Here is a 21,993-nt window from a genome sequence, read left to right on the forward strand (position 1 = left end):
CAGCTAACACTGACTTTCTTCACATGCCTTTTTAACAAATGCACCAGAGCACCTTATAGCCAGACGTTGTCCCCTTGAAAAGTACTGCCTTGGGGTACGAGATGCCTAGTCTGTCATTGCTCTGAGCGTTTGGAAAGCTCTCATTTGGGGAATTTTTTTACAAACCTTGGGCACATACTGGGTTGGGAAGTCTTTATTCTTTAATGGTGGGTGGTTTTTTGGAAGTAGACAGAAATTATAAAATGGCATCAAACCGAGTATTCACTGAGGCACAAAAGCAAGGAAATAAGAAACGTGTACAAATGTCCATAGGCGTGGCAGTCTGGGGGTTAAGACTTCGCCTTCCAGTGCAGAGGGCACGGGTTCAGTCCCTGGTTGGGGAACTGAGATCCCATGTGCCTCGTGACCAAAAAACCAAAACAGAGAAACAGGAGCAATACTGTGACCAGTTCAGTAAAGACTTTAAAAATGGTCTACATTAAAAAAAAAAAAAAAAAAAAACCTTCAATAAAAAGAAAAATGCCCACGAAGTGAAAGTCAGGGAAGCCTGACACGCTGCAGTCCCTGGGGTTGCAGTCGGACTGAGTGACTGAACAGCAGCAGCAAAGTAACAGGACTGGTTTTCTTAGGTGACTTGACCCTGAACCTGAAAACATTTGGGAGTAAAGGATTAGCGAGGCATTTGCGTCCAAGTGGACCTTTGTAGCCAGTGGGGAGCCTCTCCAGGCGCTTCTTGGATGGGCAGCTCACTTCTGAATAGGTGCTGGAAAGACCTCGCCTCTCAGAACAACAGCGAATCAAAGGCGCTGGCAGTTGGGGCCGGTTCTGTTGTGACTTCGGTCATCTTGCTTGTCTAACGTCAAGTCAGTCAAGCCTCATCTGGGAGCTGAGTCTCTAGGCTAGAATTTCCTGTCTTAGATTTTATAGCAACCCGCAAGGCTCAGTCAATATTGTCACATGCTGATATTTACAATCAAGATTTAGGTCTGTCGTAAGCTAAGTAAACAATCCTTCTGCGCAGGGAGGCAGTGTGTTTTGTGGAAAGAATATTTATTCTGGAGCCAGACAGACCTGGCTTCTGACCCCAGTTCCGCAAGCATACAGAACTTTCAGAGTCAGTTTCTGAGCTTTGGTCTCCTAATCTTTACAATGGACATCAAATATCCGTAACTCAGATGACGAGAAATGTAAAATTTATGCACGTTAACAGGCCTACCTTCTCCTTGGTGCTCTGCCTGCTTAGCTGTAATTATTGCTACAGTGACTGCTGGCACAATAAAACTACAAACGGAACCTTTGCTCTTTAATCTGCTAGCAGTTTTGCCCTGTAAGGACTGTAAATTGTTGTTCGTGGCTTAACCATAATGCATGAGCAAAGCCAATGCTCAGTTTTGTTCCCTGAGTATTAAATGTCTCCTTCCTCAAATTCAGCGAATATTTGCATACTGTGCGCAATCTTGGGGAAGTGACTACAAAACCGTCTTGTAAAATCCCTCATTCCACCTGGTTGGTGCATCTCTGGAAGGTAACACAAGGATGGGAAGGGAGCCTGATATGTTGGCTTTTCTGCCCTGGGGTCTGGGGGAGCCAGTGAGCTCAAAAAAGCAGGGCTTGCCCACTGGCCACAGATGCTCAGTACATGACTGGGGGTCAGGCACACACTGGACTTCACGGCAAGTCCCCCAGACGACCCACAGGCCCCTAAGCAAACCTCAGCCAAGCTGAGGACATTACTCCACGTCGAGTAATTCCGCTCATGTTAGCCAGTCCAGTCGGGCCGAGATTCTTCCTTTACAGGGCCAACCTATACTTCAGGCTCACATTCTCTGCTTTTTTTTTTTTGCAAGTGCTTACTAAACACTTTAACATACAGAGACTGTGTGAGGCTGCCAGGCCTGGGGTTGGGATTTCTCTCTGTCAGCAATTCCACGTCTCAGCAGACAGTCCCACTGAAAGGCCTCTGCTGCTGCTGCTGCTAAGTTACTTCAGTCGTGTCCAACTCTATGCAACCCCATAGACGGCAGCCCACGAGGCTCCCTATCCCTGGGATTCTCCAGGCAAGAACACTGGAGCGGGTTGCCATTTCCTTCTCCAATGCATGGAAGTGAAAGTGAAGTCGCTCAGTCGTGTCTAGCTCATAGTGACCCCATGGACTGCAGCCCACCAGGCTCCTCCATTCATGGGATTTTCCAGGCAAGAGTACTGGTGTGGGGTGCCATTGCCTTTTCCGGAAAGGCCTCTATCTGTGTGGAAAGCTTCGTTTTCACTGAGCCACTCATCAGACAAGGGACTGGTGTCCGCCTTGATCCGTGTGCTTCTGTGACTCAGAGTAGGGGGCAGGGGCGCCCAGGCGAGTTGGGAACCAGCCGTGGTGGTTGTGTGCCATCCTGACGTTGGTGACACGACAGGTGAGCGTGCTGCTGGGTAGAGAAAAGGAACGAGGATCGTCTGCTCCAAGTCGTTTCTCATGGGACGTGGTGCCGGTGTAGGGTGTTGTACTCTGTGGGATCCTGGAAGAGAGGAGACAAGGGGGCAGGTTTCCAACAAACTCGACTCCTCTCTGAGGCTGGAAGTGCCATTTGTGCATCATTCGTCAACCTTCTGTAAGATTAAAAAGATGCTTTTTGCCAAAGGAACATGCCCAGGGCTTCCCTGGCGGTCCAGTGGTTGAGACTCTGCACTTCCACAGCAGGATGCAAGGGGTCTAATCTCTGGTCAGGGAACTAAGATCCCACATGCCGCATGGCCATAAAAAGGAAAATTTCTTGAACGAAATAAAAAATGAAAATGCAGCATACCAACTTAAAAAAATTATATGGGAAAATCAAGTTAAAAAAAAAGGAACACGTCCAGTGGATTAATCCCTCTAGGTTCTAATCATGATCTGTAGGGTCATTTTTTTTCTTAAGACAGTTGTTTCTTAGGAGTGTTGCACAACTGAAATGATTATGGATTTTCTGTGAATTACTCCTTGCACTTTTCTTCCGCATCAGCATCTTTACAGTTGAACCATTTCTTCAGAACGATCCCCACACAGACATATTTGAAATATACATAAGCTAGGGAAAAAAGCGGCATTGGAAGTACCCTCACTACTTTCTAGTTATGAAGCTCAGTGATGGGGTCCCCTGTGCCTGGGACGCGCAGCCCTTCTGTGGGTTGGATCCTGTGTGGCTGTGGAGGCTCACCACCTCCAGGAAACTCTCTTCCCCTCCCTGCAGCCCAGAGGCACCCCCCAGGGACCCTGCAGCCACTTAGTGATGTTCGGAGGCTGACCCTGGATTCCTGTCTCTTTTCAATCACCTGGGGGAAACAAACCGAAAAAGAATATATGATTTTTAGCAGGAAAAAAAAAAGCCATTGCTCTTTACTCAAATTATATCTCTGGGTACCCAGCACATCCCTTCTCTCTGTGCAGTGACTTAACACATTTTCCCTCCTGGTTATAGAAGTCATGTCTTTCACCCTCTTTTAAGGAAAGCGGTGTGTGCGTGTTAGTCACTCAGTCATGTCCAGCTCTTTGAGACCCCATGGACTGTAGTACCATCAGACTCCTCTGTCCATGGAATTCTCCAGGAAAGAATATTGGAACACATTCTCTTCTCCCAGGGATCTTCCTGACCCAGGGATCAAACCCACGTCTCCTACACTGAAGGCAGATTTTTTAAACAGAAAATAACGCCAAGTCCTTTTTCTTTCAGACCAACCCTCAGCAAATCCCTCTCTTCAGCTGTGTCTATAGTTTCTGCTGCCCCCACCCCTGCAAAGTCACATTTGCTTGAATTTAATAACATTTCTTCTCTAGGCTTGTCTGTATTTTTCAGATTTTGTAGTAATAATAATTAAAAAAAAAAAAACCCGTATTGCAATTAGTTCGGAAAACAAGAGCAACTTTAAAAAACCTGGCAGTGAACTCTCTCTCTCACGCATACTCGTTGCAGCATTCAGGAGTGGACTAAGGGAAGTCCATGTCTTCCGACCCTCAAAACCAGCCTCCTGGGTGTCTGCCTAGAACGTAGGTGGGTGACCTGTTTTAAGCTTTCTCCATTTGTCCAACAGGGGACCTGCCTCAACATCTTCAAGTCATGATCAACCTTCTGCGTTGTGAAGATAGAATCAAGCTGGTAAGAAGAGATGAGAGTGGCAAGTTTTCGTTTTTAATGGTGACATTTGGTAGCACTTACTGACGATCAGGGAGTTGGAAGGGAGGTTGGGGAATGAGGGGGTGGAGGGGGTTGGCTCTCTTACATTATAGCAAATTCTCCCAAGCTGTTCACTAAGGCCAAATCCCCATCTGCTCCTCTGTCCCCCAGAAGGTGCAGGAAAGGGTGGATAAGGTTTCTGGGTCAGTCTGTGCTGAGCTGAAATCGTCTTTCTCTGGGTTTTATTTGTTCACCCGTATTTAACGAAGTTTGAGGGTCTCCTCTGAGCCAGGCGCTGTCCCTCATGCTGGGGATATAAACCAGATGTAAGACTTTGATCTTAATTCCAAAACTCTCAGGGGAAAGATAAAAACAAAAGTCTCCGGTCTTGGGCTGGTGGAGGAAGGGGCGGCCGCCTGGAAAGGCAGGCAGCGAGAGCATGTCCGCCCGTCTAGGCCGTGCGCTTGGAGAGTGCCTGGGCGGAGCGGGTCCGGTACATGGTGGTGGTGGACAGCAGCGGGCGCCAGGACACGGAGGAGAGTATCCTGCTGGGAGTCGACTTTTCCAGTAAGGAGAGGTGAGTCTGCGCTGCACGGTGGCTCCCCTCTGCGGCACGGCCAGGAGTTGCTGCTGGAAAAAGGTTTCCAGGGTCTCACACCCATGGTGGGGACAGTAGATGACAAGGTGGTCAGGCCCTGGGGACCGTGGAGCCCCTCGTTTTAGCTCTCGTGTGTTGTGCTGAGCTTAGGGTCTATACTCTGCTTAGAGATTTAACCCTGGGTCCCAGGGGTGCCCTAGAAGAGGGCACTTTAACCAGGAGGGCTTCCTGGAGGAGGTGACAGCTATGGTGAATACCCCAGGGCAAGCAGGAGCAGGACCAGGTAAAGCAGGAAGGCGCCTTCCAGGCTGACCATCCCATATGAAAGTATGTGATCGATGGGCATTATATCAAGGGCCTGATTCAGTATTAATATCCCGTGGATTCCCAAGTACTTGTTGATGGGTCCTAGGTCAAAGGCTTGAAGAGAGGTTGGGAATTTCCCAGTAACTGGAGGCCAAGTTTCTAATAGTTATATCATAGATCTTATTATGTGTGTTAAATGGAGGTGAACGATTCTCCTTACATATCAGAGAAGTTAATGCGAGTGAGATCATTGCAGAACCTGAATTTGTTAAAACTGGATTAGAGTAGACTCTCTTTATTCCTCATTAACCTGCTCTTCATTAAGCAAGCCATGCATTTGCATTCTCCTGAGTATGAGGCAATAGGCTCAGCCCGGCACACAGGGCAGCAAGAGTATCCACAGTTCTCAGCCTCAAGGAGCCTGTAAGCTCAGCGGGGAGAGAGCCGTAACCAGAAGTCAGGGTGATGTACCCAGTGATGGAGAAGTGTGGCGTGGTCATGGGACCCCAGGAGAGGCACGGGCCTGGCAGGCAGCCTGCCAGAGGCCTTCAGAAGCAGGCGATGGCTAAGGATATGCTGTTAGGATATGCAAAAAAAAAAAAAACCCACAGATTAAGCTCAATTTTAAAACACCAACTGCACAGCAGCTATAGAAACAGAGGTCCAGAAGTGAACTCCAGTCCTGGTGTTGGCACTTTCTCCACCCCTGCCACCCCAGGACAGGAGACTGAGGGCAGCTGCCACAATTTGCCTGTGTCCCCTAGACTGTGTGGCCTCGTGCCAAGCGTGTGCCTGCCGTTGCCGGCTTCCCCCTGCTGCGCTGTGGGCGTGTGGTCCGCTGGTTGCTCCTGGCCCCTGAGAGCTGCAGCTGAGACCTAGCATTTGTGGAGTCGTGGTCCCCCGTGACTGTCTCTAAGCTGGGGTTTCTGGCCATCCGAGGCCCGCGTCTTCTCGAATTCAGTGGTGGGCTGTCCCTGCAGACAGATACACCCCTAGGCAGTGGGACCAGGGGCAGGTGGTGGTTCCCCCCCATGAGCTGGACCAGCTGGGTGGAGACACAGCGAGGGAAGGCCTCGTGCAGGAGGGTGGACCCTAACTCCAGACGTCTCCTCTTCCCTCCTGTGTAGTAAAAGCTGTACCATCGGGATGGTTCTCCGACTGTGGAGCGACACAAAAATCCACCTCGATGGAGATGGGTAAGGAGACCTCTTTAAAAAGCTTGTTTCACCGTAGACTTTGAAACACAAGTCAGTTTGGACATGTTGGGTAATCATTAACACAGTCTCCACGTGTGACATGTTTATCGCGTCAGGAGTAACATTGCCCTCCCGTGAGGCTCACAAGGCAGGGTCCATTTGGGACGTGATACAAGGGAGTTTGGGCTTTCCTGATGGCTTAGTGGTAAAGAATCCACCTGCCAGTACAGGGCACATGGGTTAGATCCCTGGGTCAGGAAGATCCCCTGGAGGAGGAAATGGCAACCCACCCCAGTATTCTTGCCTGGGAAATCCCATGGACAGAGGAACCTGGCAGGCTACAGTCCATTTGGTCGAAAAGAGTCAGGCACAACTGAGCACGCACACTCCTCTAATGAGAAGGGAGTCTGGGTCACGAGGTACCAACAGAAACAGTCTGCTTTTGGGGAGATCTTCTGCTGTATGAAGTTCAAGAATAGCATTAAACAGACGTTCCTCCATTTGCTTTGAGTTGTTAAATGAACACGCGCCGTGTGCCCTCGCGGCGGCTGGTCCCTGCAAGTGCACGGGTGAAGTGGTGTGGCTGGAGTTCCAGGTCTCTGAGGGCTGAGGGGAGACACACACCAGCAGGTGCAGTGTGTTTCGGGTGCCCCTTGGGGGCGCTGAAGAGGTGGAATCATCCCAGCGGGCCAGGCAGGTAGACCAGGGCCCGAGGGCGGTCCAGATCCTAGAGCGGCAGCCAGGTGGGGGGACCTCAGGTATGGCCACGAGTGGGAAGAAGCAGGGGAGGAAATGATCTCCACCTGAGATTCCAGCAAGAAAAGTTATGTGGCTGTGTAGATAAAACTGGGAGGGGAAAATGAAAATGAGATTTACTGAAGACATGGGCTTACGATTACTTTTCTAATTTTTTAAAATTTTTATTTGTTTACTTTTAAAAAAATTTTTGGCGCTTCCGTGCAGCTTGCAAGATCTTAGTTCCTCAACCAGGGATCGAACCTGTGCCCCCTGTAATGAAAGCAAGGAGTCTTAGCCATTGAACCTCCAGGGAATTACCATATATGTTTCCCTTTTAAACTTTTATCTTTAGTTAATGTGTTTCTTATGCAACTCTAAAAAACATGGATGGGGACTTCCCTGATGGTCCAGTGGCTGACTCCAAGCTCCCAATGCAGAGAGCCCCTGGTTTGATCCCTAGTCAGAGAACTAGATCCCACATGCCTGCAACTAAGACCCTAATGAAAAAAAAACACCTAGATAGTGTGTGTGGGGCCCGAAGTGGGGGAGCAGGGTGGGCAAGTGAAGCGAGAGTGTCTAGTGTTGGGGTTGCCCTCTGCTGGGTTTTCGGTTTTTGGCTGACTTTACGTTGCTGGGTTAAAAGCCAGTCTTCCAGATCTTAGAACCTATCTCTCTCTCTCTCTCTTTTTTTTTTTTCCGCATTTGCCCTTGTCCCTGTGGCCTATGGTCCCTCGTCAGACAGTATGAGACAGACTTGTCCTCAGGGTGTCCCCCAGCACCTGGCAGGGATGTGGTCGGGGCTCTGCCTTCTCACCGCACCGTCTTTGTTTTTCATTCTCAGTGGATTCAGCGTCAGCACCGCTGGGAGGATGCATGTCTTCAAGCCTGTGTCTGTCCAGGCCATGTGGTAAGTGTGGTTTCAGGGACTTTTAACTCCTCACAAATATTTTCCTAGCTGACAGCACTAATTAAAAAACTCCATCTCCTTAGAAGCACATTTAGGTATGTTTATTTTATGTGTGTGGCAAAGTACATGTAACATAAAATTTACCATTTTAAGCTTTTTTTTTTTTTTTTTGGCCACTCTGTGTAGTCAGTATGTGGGATATCAGTTCCCCAACTGGGGCATTGAACCCACACCCTTTGCATTGGGAGCTCGGAGTCTTAACCACTGGACCACCAGGGAAGTCCCTTAAGCATTTTTAAAGGTTGCAGTTCAGTGACATTAAGTACATTTAGTGTTGTCCACCATCATGACTCTCCATTTCCAGAACTTTTTCATCACTTGAAACAGAAGCTCTGCGTTTATTCAACGTTAATTCCCCATTGCCCCCTCTCCCAGCGCCTGGTAGCCTCTTTTTCTCTCTCTCTATGACTTTGCCTGTTCTGGGTCCCTCATGGAAGTGGGATCATACAGCATCCGTCCTTTTGTGTCTGGCTTCTCGTGCCTAGCACGATGCTTTCAGGGTTCATCCATGTTGCAGTACTTCATTCCTTTTTAAGGCTGAACAGTAAGTTTATTATATGGATATACTGCTTTTGTTTGTCTGTTCGTCTCTTAATGGACATTTGGGTTACTTCCTCCTTTTGGCGGCTGTGAATAGAGCTGCTGTGACCTCTGGCGGACAAAGTATCTGCTGAATCCCTGCTTTCAGTTCTTTGGGGAACCTACCTGGGAGTGGAATCTCTAGATCATGTGGTAATTCTGTGTCCAGTCTTCTAAGGGATGCCCCCGACACACTGTCTTACACTGTAGCCTTTCATTCTCTGATAATTTTTCCATCCAAGGCCTCGTTCGTCCACCCTTCATTGATACCTGATTCACCCCATTCACTGAAAAATACTCAGCAGATATTTTTGTAAAAAGAAGTAGGAAAAGGATAAGTAAATTGGCTGCCAGCATATGCATCTGCAGTTTTGTTTCTTCCGCCCCACTCTGCCTTCCCAAATCTCTTCTGCAGTTCTCATATTAAAATTAGTTTCTAGAACTCATTTCCCTAGGAAATCTGAGCATCTAAGCTATTCTGACATTGATGGGAGGGAGCTGAAAATTAACTGACTAAGGACACAACCAGCCCTCTGTGCCGTGTGTTGAGGAAACTCCTGCCAACTGCTCTGCTAAACTGGGGTCCCTGCCTTCAAGGTAACCGCAGCCTCAGCAGTGAATCCATCCTTGGGAGCCCACCCGCGGATGGAACGTGACCTGGGAGGCTGCCGGACTGGGCGAGTTAGGAAGCTTTGTTGTTCCCTCCTGGGGGCTGATGGCGGGTGCTATTTTGGCCCTCAGGGTCACTGCCCCATGTCCTGGAGGCCCGCAGAGGTGCCTGGCGGCCGTGCGGCGCCTCGGGTCTCCTGTCCCTGACCCTCTCCCCCTCCCCTGGCCCCAGGTCTGCCCTGCAGGTCCTGCACAAGGCCTGCGAGGTGGCGCGGCGGCACAACTACTTCCCAGGGGGCGTGGCGCTGCTCTGGGCCTCCTACTATGAGAGCTGCATCGGCTCCGAGCAGAGCTGCATCAACGAGTGGAACGCCATGCAGGACCTCGAGTCCACGCGGCCCGACTCCCCCGCCCTGTTCGCAGACAAGTGAGTACCCGACCCCCGGACCCTGGCCCGCACAGCAGCCCAGCCCCGTCATGTCCCAGGACCAGCACCACAGGCAGGGGTTCCTGACCTGCAGCCCCCGGGGTTTGTCTTTGGCTGGGGGAGGATCTGTGACTTCCACTCCCCCTTTGGAAATTACAGACGAATTCAGGTGTGAATGCATTTCTGGGGAGCGGCTCCATAACTGTTCATCAGCCTCCCTGTGCCGGTGCTCCAGCCCCTCTTCCCCAGGGCCACAGATGGGGTTTGCAAAGCCTCTTCCTCTGCTTGTAAGAGTGAATGAGTTTATAAGATGAATGTAACGTCTGGTTCCTCGGGTCCCGAAACACGACTGCGTGCAAGCAGCCCCGGGTCGCCTCTCAGAGGCCGCAGAGGTGCCCCCGCGCGCCCTGAGGCCACACTCGGTCAGCTCCGGTCCCAGGAGGAGGGAGGGCAGAAGTGCCCCCGCGCGCCCCGAGGCCACACTCGGTCAGCTCCAGTCCCAGGAGGAGGGAGGGCAGAGGTGCCCCCGTGCGCCCCGAGGCCACACTCGGTCAGCTCCAGTCCCAGGAGGAGGGAGGGTAGACGTGCCCCCGCGCGCCCCGAGGCCACACTCGGTCAGCTCCAGTCCCAGGAGGAGGGAGGGCAGAGGTGCCCCCGCGCGCCCCGAGGCCACACTCGGTCAGCTCCAGTCCCAGGAGGAGGGAGGGCAGAGGTGCCCCTGCGCGCCCCGAGGCCACACTCGGTCAGCTCCAGTCCCAGGAGGAGGGAGGCACTCGCCCCTTCTCTCCTGTTAGGATCCTCGTCCTGAGTGTCCTGTTCCTCAGGGACATCACATGTAGGAGAGCTGCACATGGAGGGGAGCCCTGCAAATGTGGGGAGGATCAGAAGCCATGTGTATGAGGCCTCCAAGAAAGTACCAGAGTGTTGGCGAGAATATGTGCCTTCGAGTATAATGAAGGCGCGTCACGTGCGAGAAGGATTGTCCTGGTCAGTCCGTGTGGCCCCAGGATCAGGATGGCCTGTGGAAGATGCAGGGAGGCTCGCAGATATTTGTTCTGTTTAAACGTGTAAGGAGCTAAGGAGCCATTTGCAGCTGGGCCACGGGCTGCCTGAGGGCCCTGGGGATTCCAGCCTCCAGCCCTGAGAGTCTGGGGCTCTGCAGACCCGCACGAGGAGTGAGGGTGCCTCGCCACCACCGTTTGCATCCTTGGGGGGACGTCCCTTCCCCTCTCCCCTTCTCAGTGAGAACGTGCCTGAGCTGTGCCCTGTGCTGCCCAGGCGCAGCTGGGGTTTCTGTGAACGCCGACCGCAGGCCTCTTCAGTTCTGCACGTCCCTAAACATGGCTTCTCCCCAGGCCGACCGAAGGGGAGAGGACGGAGCGTCTCATCAAAGCCAAACTCCGGAGCATCATGATGAGTCAAGACCTGGAGAATGTGACGTCCAAAGAAGTAAGAGTGCATCCCTGCTGGGCAGGCTGAGGTCGTGGGTGTCCCTGCTTCTGGTTGAGTAGAGCCGAGAGGTTGAAGCTGCCATTGTAAAAAAGTCACACATGATCTGTTTACGAATTAGCACGTGTGAAAAACTCCTTCCAAAGCCAGATGAAACCACACTTTAACGTTTTTCTGGATGACTTGTTTTCTTCTTTCTGTTGCTTTTCGTCCACGGAATGCTGTGAATTATAGTAACAGCTGAATTCAGTAGCAGGTTAACGGTGTACAAAACAGTTTTCTTATGAAATAACACATAATGAAGCCCATCGTGGTATCTTCCAAAGCGAGATGAAACTGATCTTATGTTTTCATGGTGATAGATTTGAGCATTGGAAAAGCATTAAGTGCTTTCAACTCAGTAGAAAAGATTCCAGGGAATCAGATTCCTTCTTTGAAATAATAAACGTCCCCCAGTCAGAGTCACTTTGAGGCCGAGTAGCCTGCACCCACTCCAGTGTTCTTGCCTGGAGAATCCCAGGGACGGGGGAGCCTGGTGGGCTGCTGTCTACTGGGGTCGCACAGAGTTGGACACGACTGAAGCGACTTTGCAGCAGCAGCAGCCTGTGTTCCTGCCACCCATGCGTGTGTTCGCTATGTCTAAATGCATATGTGATGACTCTTGAAAAAAGCCCCCAAATACTTCTTATGAAAACAGCCACAGTTGGGCTTCTCAGGATGCTCAGAGGTAACGAATCTGCCTGCCAATGCAGAAAACACGGGTTCGATGCCAGGGTCAGGAAGATCCTTTGGAGAAGGAAATGGCAACCCACTCTGTATTCTTGCCTGGGAAATCCCATGGACAGAGGAGCCTGAGGGGCTGCAGTTCAGGGGGTTGCAAAGAGTCAGACACGACTGGGACTGAACAGCAGCAACAGCATAGTTCATGTCGTGACTTTACTTCTTTGAAGGAACTGGTTTGTTGTGGGGTTTTTTTGTTTTTTTAAACCCTCCTGATATTTTCCACTCTGCAGATTCGTAATGAATTAGAGAAACAGATGAACTGTAACCTGAAAGAATTCAAGGAATTCATAGACAACGAGATGCTCCTTATCTTGGGACAGATGGACAAGCCCTCTCTCATCTTTGACCATCTTTATCTCGTAAGAGGCACAGCGCCCGGCGGGGCCTGGCTCGGGGCAGGGGATGTAAATCAGACCGGGATTTGTTTAGAGTTTGCAGCAAGTCATGAAGGGGGAGAAACTTGAGTTCCTGGAGCCTCCGTCCTGACTTTTACGGGAACTCCCCTCTTGACCCTTTTCTCTGGCCTGCAGCCTATTGGTTTGCTTACCGAGCCAGACGTTGGAGCCGAGGCTCCCAGCTGAGCTGCGGGGAGTTGTCTGAAGAGCTCTCTGGCGTCAGAGGCTGGCTGCCCTTTGCAGACGCACACCACCTTCCCGCCTTCCTCGGTCACTACCAGAAAACCCCTCCAAATGGTCTTCGGGATGGAAAAAAAAAGCCCGGTTACCGCAGGGAGCGCACATGCCTAACCCTAAAATTAGGCCTAGGCGACCCAAGATGTGAGAAAAGGCAGAGGCGGCAGCATTGCCCCACCCTCCCCACTGGAGCACATGCGGCCAGGCCCTGCTCCCAGAGCCCCTGGAGGGCGCAGACCCTGCTGACACTCAGCCAGCGGGGTCTGCACATCCATCGCTCCCTCCGCCCCGTGTCTCGCTCAGATTTTCATAAAGCTGTCCCATCTCCATAGAAGGCAACCGGCACGTTTTCAAAGTCAGGGGGACCGTAGAGGAAGGCACGTTCCTACAGCGAGGGGTCCACAGGGCATGATGCAGACTGGAAACCACCCCCTGTCCCCGCCCCCGCCAACCGCAAGCAGGTTCCGGTTCCACAGCCTGAGCAGCTGGGTGCCTGGGAGCAACCCTTTTGGCCTCAGTTTTCCTTCATCCTATACCTCAGGGCAGAAGAGCCTCCCCAGGTGGCTCAGGGTTTGATCCCTGGGTTGGGAAGATCCCCTGGAGGAGGAAATGGCAACCCACTCTGGTATTCTTGCCTGGGAAATCCCAAGAACAGAGGATCCTGGCAGGCTACAGTCCATGGGGTCGCAAAGAGTCACAGAGTCACCCTGAGTGACTGAGCAGGCACCCATGTAGCTCAGCAGACCTTTACGAAGCTTCAGTTAGTGTGTGTTTAAAGCACAAGTGTAGTGTCTGCAGGCACTCGTAAGTGATACCCCTGGTCAGAGCAGAAGTTACTTCCTTGGGAAAGTTGAGAGAGCATATTGGCTGCTGAAGGCCTGACCGACTGTTTTCTGCCTGTAGGAAGTAACCAGTAGTTCCCCAAATGTGTATGTTGTGATATATACTTAACAGAGTATATATATGTTTAACGTGTTTTTATATATTGATCTATAGCACTGATCTGTAAATATTTAATGTAGTATGTATGTAAACTGGTTATAAGTGTGTGGATTTGAAGCCCGAATGTTGAAAGCAGCCCTGTCTCTACTCTTTTCCCTGCGGAGTGGATTATCTTCCCTGGTGGACACACAGCCAGATGTACCTCAGCTGGCCTCTCCACTAGGTGGTGATCACGGCAAGGGGATACTCACAGCCCTAGCGGAGCTCTCGTTATTTTTTTCGGTGTGGCTCGGTGCTTTATGTCACTTTTTCCATGAGAGATACCAAAGGAATTTTTATATTTGAGCCTCTCCCTCCAGTATGAAAAATCTAGCTAGTTGCCCGCACACTGGCAGCTCCATTGGGGCCGTGGCCTCCAGAGGGGTCCGCCCTCTCGGGAAGGGAAGTTTATAGGGAGACCACGAGGGTGCTGCTGCTCTTGTGACTCTCTGTCCATCGCATTTCCTAAGAGCAAAGTGGTGTTTTTATCTTTGGGGTTTTTTTTTTTTTCTTTGCTTCCTTGGAAATGGAGGGTTTGTTTTTGTAAAAAAACCATTTTTAAAATATGAAGTTACCAACGTGTGTGACTTCCCTGACGGTCCAGGGAAGTCTGAGCTCCCAATGCAGGGACCTTGGGTTCAGTCCCAGGTTATGGAGCTAAGATCCTGTGTGCTGCACCGAGTAGCTGGAAAGAAAAACAAAAACATGATATAGAGGGTTAGGAAATATGAAGGGCTTCCCTGATGGCTCAGCAGTAAAGAGGCTACCTGCAGTGCAGGGGCTGTGGGTTTGACCCCTGGCTTGGGAAGAGCCCCTGGAGCGGCAGTCCACTCCAGAATCCTTGGTGGGAAATCCCACGCACAGAGGAGCCCGTCAGGTACAGTCCAGGGGGTCGTAGAGTCGGACACAACTGCGTGACTGCATCCCTACCAGGAAGTACAAGTCTAAGGAAGAAAAAGCATTCTCAATTTCACTAATCTGGAGGCAGTCACTGTTAATACTCTGGAATGTTTGTTTTTCTGTCTTCTGGGTGGTTTTTTTTTTTTTTTTTTAATGCATTTATAACTTCTTAAAAAAGAAAGAGAAAGAAAAGGAAAGGAACCATACTAGTTGATTCTGTAGTTTTGATTCCTGCTTTAGAAAACCCTTTTTCACTATGTGGCCTTTCCTTGTGTCGTTAAATACCCTGCAAAAGTAGGATTTATTTCACACGGACCCATCATCATTTGTGTTACTGATTTCTTCCTGTTGAACCCGGGGGTGGTTTCCACTGATGTGTTGTTATAAATAACCATAAATATCCCTGCACGCATATTCCTATGTGAATTCTGGGTGTTTCCTCGGGGTAGCCTTTTATAAGTGGAATTTCTAGGTCAGAGAGTGGGAACTTTTTTAACATTGCCAAATACTTCCCAGAAAAGGTAAACCCATTGCTGCCTGCAGTGAGTGGCATGTAGAAGTGCCCTCTCCTGCCTGGGAGGTCAGAGGTCACTGCTTCTAGTGCCCAGGACCCTGCCGGAGACCTAGGAAAAGGAGTGGTGAAGGGGAGGGGGCAGGGTTTCCTCGACCTGCCCTTCTCCCCGACGATGCCTCGAATTCTCAGGGAACCTGCCTTGATACTGGCCTCCTTCAGTGGGCTTCCTCTGAGGCCAGGGGCTGTCGAGATTCTGCACCACCATCAGGGCTGGTGCGCACCGCGCATCCCGCAGGCAGCCCTGAGCTGACGTGCAACACTCATGGGGGTCTGTGTGATCTGTCCCCCAGGGCTCTGAATGGAATGCATCCAACCTGGAGGAACTGCAGGGCTCAGGGTGAGTCTGCTCCCCTTGTCTTCCCTCGTCCTTCCAGGCAGCTTAGAAACCCTCAGCTCAGCCATCCTGTCAAGGCCGAGCCCTGCTGCTGCCCACCCGCCCGCCTGGGACTGCCTGCACCTGTCTCCACGGCGGCCACTGGCTTGCTGGATTGGCACAGCTAAACCAGATGTGCTTCAGAATGCCACCTCCTTGAATGATTCAGGGGCTTTAGGTGTTACTGGGGTTTGGAAACGTGGGTGTCAGGGAGGACGGTTCTGAGCCACCCGCGAACTGTACAGGGCATGCTGGATGCTGGGAGGGCCACGAGCCGCCTCCACTGCCCCACCGCCCGGCAGGGATGCTGAGCATCGCGGTACCTGTGAGCCAGTCAGCAGTGGTCCCCGGACCACTCCCAGTTCTATCTGAGGTGGTGCTTTTGAGCCTGACACCCGCAGTTAGGTACTCAGTGTTGGCCAGAAACATATGCCTCAGTCTGAGAAACACTCAGCAGCAGGAATAAAAAAATGTATAAATCTAGACCATTAAGAACAAATGTCTGGACATCTTTTTAAAAAACAGCACAGCCACAAAATCACCATCCTGTGTGTCTGACATGATGGCATTCTTGAATTACTGCATTTAAAAGTTAAGACTAAACAAATCTTAAAATATATCTTCAGAGCTACTGGTTAAGATGTGTTCTTTCAACAGAAAGGGATCTTGAAGTGGAGGGTGATCCTGTCTATGCTTTATCTTGCTGGGAATAAATAAATGATTTTAAAGGTTTTTCTCTTTTTTTTTCTAAAGCATTTATAAGTATTCTCTTATGAGATCTATTTGAGGTGTTTTCAAACTCCTGAAATTATTTTGGTCTTCCAGGAATGTGAGTATTAAGTAGAGAACTATAGAGCCTGGGTTAACTGGGTTAGCAAACCCTCCAGACTATTTATTTATTTATAGCCTGTCTTGTTTGAAAAAGGATTTAAGGCAGTTCCCAAGGGCATAAATAATGGATGGATATATTCAGCTTAACTACTTAAAAGTGGAGACACTGGGGTTTTTTTTTAAGCCTCTGTATACTCATAATAGTTATGAATTTTGAAGCTTTAAGAGACTTAAAAAATCTGTTTAAGTAATATATATGATGAATTTCTAGAATTAATATTGCTTGACAATGCTTTGAATGAAACTTTCTTTTTATAAGTTTTTTAATGCAGAAATTTGTTTTTTATCATAAACATAATATATTCTTATCATACAGAGGGCATTTAAAAGATACCAGAATGGCAACCCACTCCAGTATTTTTGCCTGGAGAATCCCACAGACATAGGAGCCTGGCAGGCAGTTCAGGGAGTTGTAGTGAATCGGAGATGACTTAACGACAGACTTTCACTTTCAAAACAAACAAACAAACAAAAAAACCCCACTATGAAACTCTGCCATGAAAACACAGATCTTTTATAAATGTGTATTTAATGTTCTCTCTGCACAGGATTTTTTCCTTTTGTGTTGTCTTTTTTTTAATTATTTCTTTTGAAGGATAATTGCTTTACAGAATTCTGTTGTTTTCTGTGAAACGTCAACATGAATCAGCGATAGGTATACATATATCCCCTCCCTTTTGAACCTCCCTCCCATCTCCCTCCCCATCCCACCCCCCTTGGTTGATACAGAGCCCCTGTTTGAGTTTCCTGAGCCAGACAGCAAATTCCCGTTGACTATCTAATTTTACATGCGCAATTTTTTATTACTCTTTTTTGTCAATCCTCGTTCTGATTCTCCAAATACGTTCTTTATCTTTTTTTTTCTCATTGCAGTGTTGACTATATTTTAAACGTCACTAGAGAAATAGATAATTTTTTCCCTGGCTTATTTGCGTACCATAACATCCGAGTCTATGATGAAGAGACCACAGACCTCCTCGCCCACTGGAACGAGGCGTACCATTTTATAAACAAAGCAAAGTAAGTGGGCGAAGAAGCCAGAGAAACCAGGGTGGGAAAGAAGCTGACTGGCAGCCACGGGGTGGGCAGACATTAATGGGGACCCCAGACACAGCCACCTCCTGGCTCGAGGAGCCAGCGGCACGTCACGATCCTCCGGTTGTAGAGCACAGGACCCCAGGCACCGGTAGGGCCAAGTCGTTCATCTTCTCCGGGGCCCCAGATGAGCACCTCCTCTCCCACCTGCCGCACCATTGGACCCCCATTTCATCATCAGCTCTGGCTCCGGGCACGGCTTCTGTATCAAGTGCACACTCTCAGGCGCTCTGCCTGTGGGGAGTTGCTGAGCTGGAGGAGGGGAGGGGGGCATGCGGGCATTCCTCCTCCTACCCCGGAGGAATCTGCCCAGACATCTACTCGAGCAAGTTCCTGGAGCCGTGGCCGCCTCCACCTGAGTTTGCTGGACTCCCGTTCACGTAGGATGGGGTCACCCATCCCCCAGTGCCGTCAAGCCTGTCTCCAGCGTCAGCCTGTCTTGTCCTCACCTTACCCTCCCAAGGAACATCTGTCTCCCTGAAGTAGGACCAGCAGGAAACAACTCTTTTGAGACGCTATCAAGAGACACCCCCACCCCTTCTGCTTTGCACCCCTCCAACTCAAAGCTCTGTGATGTGGGACCAAATCTTAGTTTCCCTGGGTTCCTGGGGCATAGACTTCAGCAGTCCAAAAAAAAACAAACTGAAATCTGAGGACGAATTTCAAGCCTGGGGTAAAGGAAGTGAGCCTGTCCCTACCTGACAGGTGGGCTGCTTCTAATGTAAACAGGCAGGCTGGCGCCTACCTCCTGTACAAATAAACCCTCACAGGTGTGGCCTCCCCAGCCTGTGCCCACTCCCGCCCCCCTCAGCCTGTTCCCCCTCACCTTTTTGGAGCAGCGGCAGCTAGAGCAATAGTGTTCCTGGCCTTGCCGTGTCTGTTAAATCTGCCTGCCTGGACCCATACCGTCTCCTTAGAAAAAGCCTATCGGCCCATCTGTTTCCTTTGGCTTCTTTCTCTGGTGGCTCCTTGACTTTCCTGTCTGCAAAGGCGCTCTCTGTCCCGGGGCCCTGGAGCTTTCTGTCTGCTGACCCCATTTTTCTGCAGTAACCCACTGCTTGTCTCCATCTGCTCTGCAGATAACCCCTTTCGCTGCTGCCTGGTTGCTTCCTGCCCAAGGGGCTCTGGTCTCCCGTCCCGTCCTAGCCAACCTGGGAAGACTCCTGCTTCTTTGCTGGAGATGGCCTAATTCAGGAGCTCTCTCCCTGCCAAACTTGGGCCCAGCCAGAGAGCTCTGTCTCGACTTTCCATTATGTGCTAATCGATGGCAGCCAAGTTATTTCCTTCTGAGGGTCTGTGGACACCTGCTACCTAACCCTCAGGACCGTGGAGGGTTTGGGCAATGAGATAACCTCGGGGTTTTTTGTTTTAAAAATACCTGTCTCATGGAGCCTGAGAGAATGCAGTTGCACCAGCTCGTGCCCTCTCCCCCTGCCCCCGCCACCGCAGGAGGAACCACTCCAAGTGCCTAGTCCACTGCAAGATGGGTGTCAGCCGCTCGGCTTCCACGGTCATAGCCTACGCGATGAAGGAGTTCGGCTGGACTCTGGAGAAAGCCTACAACTACGTGAAGCAGAAACGCAGCATCACGCGCCCCAACGCGGGCTTTATGAGGCAGCTGTCTGAGTATGAAGGCATCCTGGACGCCAGGTGGGTGACCATGAGCTGGGAAGAACCGACCAGCAAAGCCGAGCTCCGTGAGCCCTGCTGCCCAGCTGTGCTCCTGTCCGGTCCAGGGTTGGCTTCCACAGCCAGAAATCCTGCCTCGGGGTTGGAGGGGTGGAGGGGAGCCTGTCTGAGCAAAACAGCTATTGTTTGGGGTTTGATTAGCGGTTTCCAGGAGGGATCTGTGTTGATTGTGTTGGCACGCACAGAAAGCTGTTCTGCGGCTGGAGGGAGCAGGGCACGGCTTCTGATCCAAGGCGGGACTCCCACGTGCGGCTCGGCCCGGGGCTGCCCCGTTTCCTAAGCATCTGCTCTGTGCCCAGCCCCGTGCCAGGTTTCAACGCAGGGCAGCTCCAGGGACCACAGGGGCAGACCCAGGCCTGCCACCACCAAGCTGGCAGCTCAGGCCTGTCTTATCCATCTGCCCTGGTCACAGTCTCCTCTCCTGAGTTAAGAATTGATCCCATTCCCCCTGCCCCTCCTCCTCCTCTTCCCTGGTGGCTCAGCTTGTAAAGAATCCGCCTGCAATGCAGGAGACCCTGGTTCAATTCCTAGGTCAGGAAGAGCCCCTGGAGAAGGGATAGACTACCCACTCCAGTATTCTTGGGCTTCCCTGGTGGCTCAGATGGTAAAGAGTCCACCTGCAATGCACGAGACCTGGATTCAAAAGATCTTCTGAAGAAGGGAACGGCCACCCACTCCAGTATTCTTGCATGGAGAAGCCATATGGACAGAGGAGCCTGGCAGGCTACAGCCCATGGGATTGTAAAGAATCAGACACGACTGAGCGATTTTCACTACCCTCACAGGGTTGTAAAGTTCCCACGAGCACCATCCAGATGCTTTAGTAGGCCATCTCGTGGTCAGTGGTGATGCAGCTGCTTTTCAATTCTCCAACCACCACCACCACCCACCTACCTACCTACCCCGCCACGAGAAAGGTCTGCAAAGGACAGAGGATCCCGCCTATCCCATGTCACACAGCCAGAGGGCGGCCCAGGGAGGCGGGGCATTCCCCAGGCCTGTCGGCCTCTGGGGATCCCATGCAGGGTGATCCTGCCCCCACGGGGGGCGGTCCCCAGTGACCCAGGTGGATCCACTCACTCTCCCTGTTCCTTTCTGCTGTCTGCCCAAGGCCTCCCTGACAGCTGTTTCTGCTCGGTGCCATGGGGAGGCCGCAGGCTAAGTCCACCAGCTTCTTGGCCACATCTGAGGAAGCAACCAGGGGTCTGGAGAATAGCTCTGGACGTCTCTGGACTCCTTCACTGTCAGCCGGAGAGCAGCTGGACAGATGTGCAGGCAGGGCAGAGGGGGAGCGGATGGACACATCAGTTCCTTTAGCCCTTCAGTCACTTGCTGCCATCATCGGTCTGAAGCCCAGCCAGGGCTCTCCAGGCCAGGTTCACAGCAGCACAGCGTTTTGACCTTGGATCGCAGCCCCATCTGAGGGCCTGCCGGGCCTGGCCTGGCCCACGCACGCAGAGCAGACAGCCGAAAACAAGAGCAAGCCCATAGTTTGCACAGCCTTTTACGTTTATATCTCTTAACCCTCAGCCCCGTGACGGCGGTGAGTCTCTTAAGACTCACGGAGGTGACTCTTTGACCTTATTTCATTATGAGCCTCTTATTTTTTTTTAACCCTTTATGTTTAAAAATTGTTATATAAAAATAATACTATAGTGCTATAAGACTTTAAAAAAAACTGACCTGTAATCTCTCTGACCTACACAAATATTTCCGATTTTCTGGCGTCTTCCCAATTTTATTCAGGTGCATCACGTGTTCACGTGGTCACATGAATGTGTGTAATTTCTTACCAACTCTCTGCTTTCATCTGCTTTATTTCCCTACATAGGCAGTAGGAAAAGATACAGTTTCTTATTTGACTGATGGGGGAACAGAGACTGAGCATCAGGGGTGTGACCAGGTTCAACACAGTGAGCTGGGGCACTGGGGCCGTGATGGGATTTCAGGTCCAGACCCCCGTGTCTGCAACATCCTCATCACGTGACAAAGCTGTTTACGTGGCCATCCACAGATCGCTCCTGTGGGAGCCACGATGGCTTGGGTCCCAGGGCCTTTGCCGTCACCCTTGAATGTCATGGGAATAAATGATCCCAGAGAGGCTTCACCCAGGTGAGCCCCTGGCGTACACCCAAGCCTTGGGCTGCCCCCCCCTGCCCCACCAGCCCCTTCCAAGGACCCTCTGGGCACTGGCCTCGGCTCACCTTCCTCCTCCCTCCTTCCCCCAGCAAACAGCGGCACAACAAGCTGTGGCGCCAGCAGACCGATGACAGCTGCCTCCAGCAGCCTGTGGACGACCCCGTGGGGCCCGGGGACTTCCAACCAGAGACCCTGGACAGCACCCCGGAAGCCCCGCCGCCCTGCTTGGACGCCACCGCCCCGTTGCCTGAGTTCCCGGGCAGCGGGGCCCTGGGGGGCGCTGCTCTGCCCTGCTGTTTCCGGCGACTCTCAGACCCCCTGCTGCGGGCCCCAGGCGACGAGACGGGCGGCCCCGTCCACCTGGAGGATCTGGAGAGGGACGCTCTGCTGGAGGAAGCTGCTCAGCTGGCAGAGGTGTCCCAGCCAGCCAGACACCCCCCAGAAGGTCCGGGACTCTGCGAGAGGGAAGTGACGAAGAAACCAGAGCTTGAGCCGCAGGCGGAGGAGATGGAAAGGGAGGAGGCCCTGGGAGCCCGGAGGTGGAGGCAGCCGGCAGCCCAGCTCGATAACCTGCTCAACCGGGAAAACCTAAATAACAACAACAGCAAGAGGAGCTGCCCGGACGACCTCGAGGTAGGCGTGGGGGGGGGGGGGGCGTCAGCAAGAGGAGCTGCCCGGACGACCTCGAGGTGGGCGTGGGGGGGGGGGCGGCGTCAGCAAGAGGAGCTGCCCGGACGACCTCGAGGTTGGGGGGGGGGGGGCGTGCCTGCTACTTCCATTCCGCCTGGGGGCAGCCCCCTCATGCAGCCCCTGGGTGGATTTCCGAGAGGTTCTGCAGGCCCTTGTGGAGGGTAGACATGGGAGGACCAGAGGCCCCAAGGAATGTCTGCACACCGCTCCCTTGACCCCGCTGCCCCGTTGCTGT

General features: G+C 51.7%; 1 protein-coding gene across 3 annotated transcripts in view; it reads left to right on the forward strand.

Moving 5' to 3' along the window:
• The window catches only part of SSH1 (slingshot protein phosphatase 1), a 55,912-nt gene that overhangs the window by 26,554 nt on the left and 7,365 nt on the right, over window positions 1-21,993 (forward strand). For all 3 annotated transcript variants that reach the window (XM_024977791.2, XM_059876408.1, XM_059876407.1), the window contains 11 exons: window positions 4,060-4,124; window positions 4,598-4,719; window positions 6,174-6,242; window positions 7,822-7,887; window positions 9,368-9,562; window positions 10,918-11,011; window positions 12,025-12,153; window positions 15,172-15,218; window positions 17,019-17,165; window positions 18,690-18,890; window positions 21,158-21,701. In XM_024977791.2, the coding sequence (XP_024833559.1) occupies window positions 4,060-4,124; window positions 4,598-4,719; window positions 6,174-6,242; window positions 7,822-7,887; window positions 9,368-9,562; window positions 10,918-11,011; window positions 12,025-12,153; window positions 15,172-15,218; window positions 17,019-17,165; window positions 18,690-18,890; window positions 21,158-21,701 (1,679 nt within the window). The remainder of the gene's footprint in view (window positions 1-4,059; window positions 4,125-4,597; window positions 4,720-6,173; window positions 6,243-7,821; window positions 7,888-9,367; window positions 9,563-10,917; window positions 11,012-12,024; window positions 12,154-15,171; window positions 15,219-17,018; window positions 17,166-18,689; window positions 18,891-21,157; window positions 21,702-21,993) is intronic.

Source organism: Bos taurus, chromosome 17, assembly GCF_002263795.3.
Source record: "Bos taurus isolate L1 Dominette 01449 registration number 42190680 breed Hereford chromosome 17, ARS-UCD2.0, whole genome shotgun sequence".
Taxonomy (NCBI): domain Eukaryota; kingdom Metazoa; phylum Chordata; class Mammalia; order Artiodactyla; family Bovidae; genus Bos; species Bos taurus.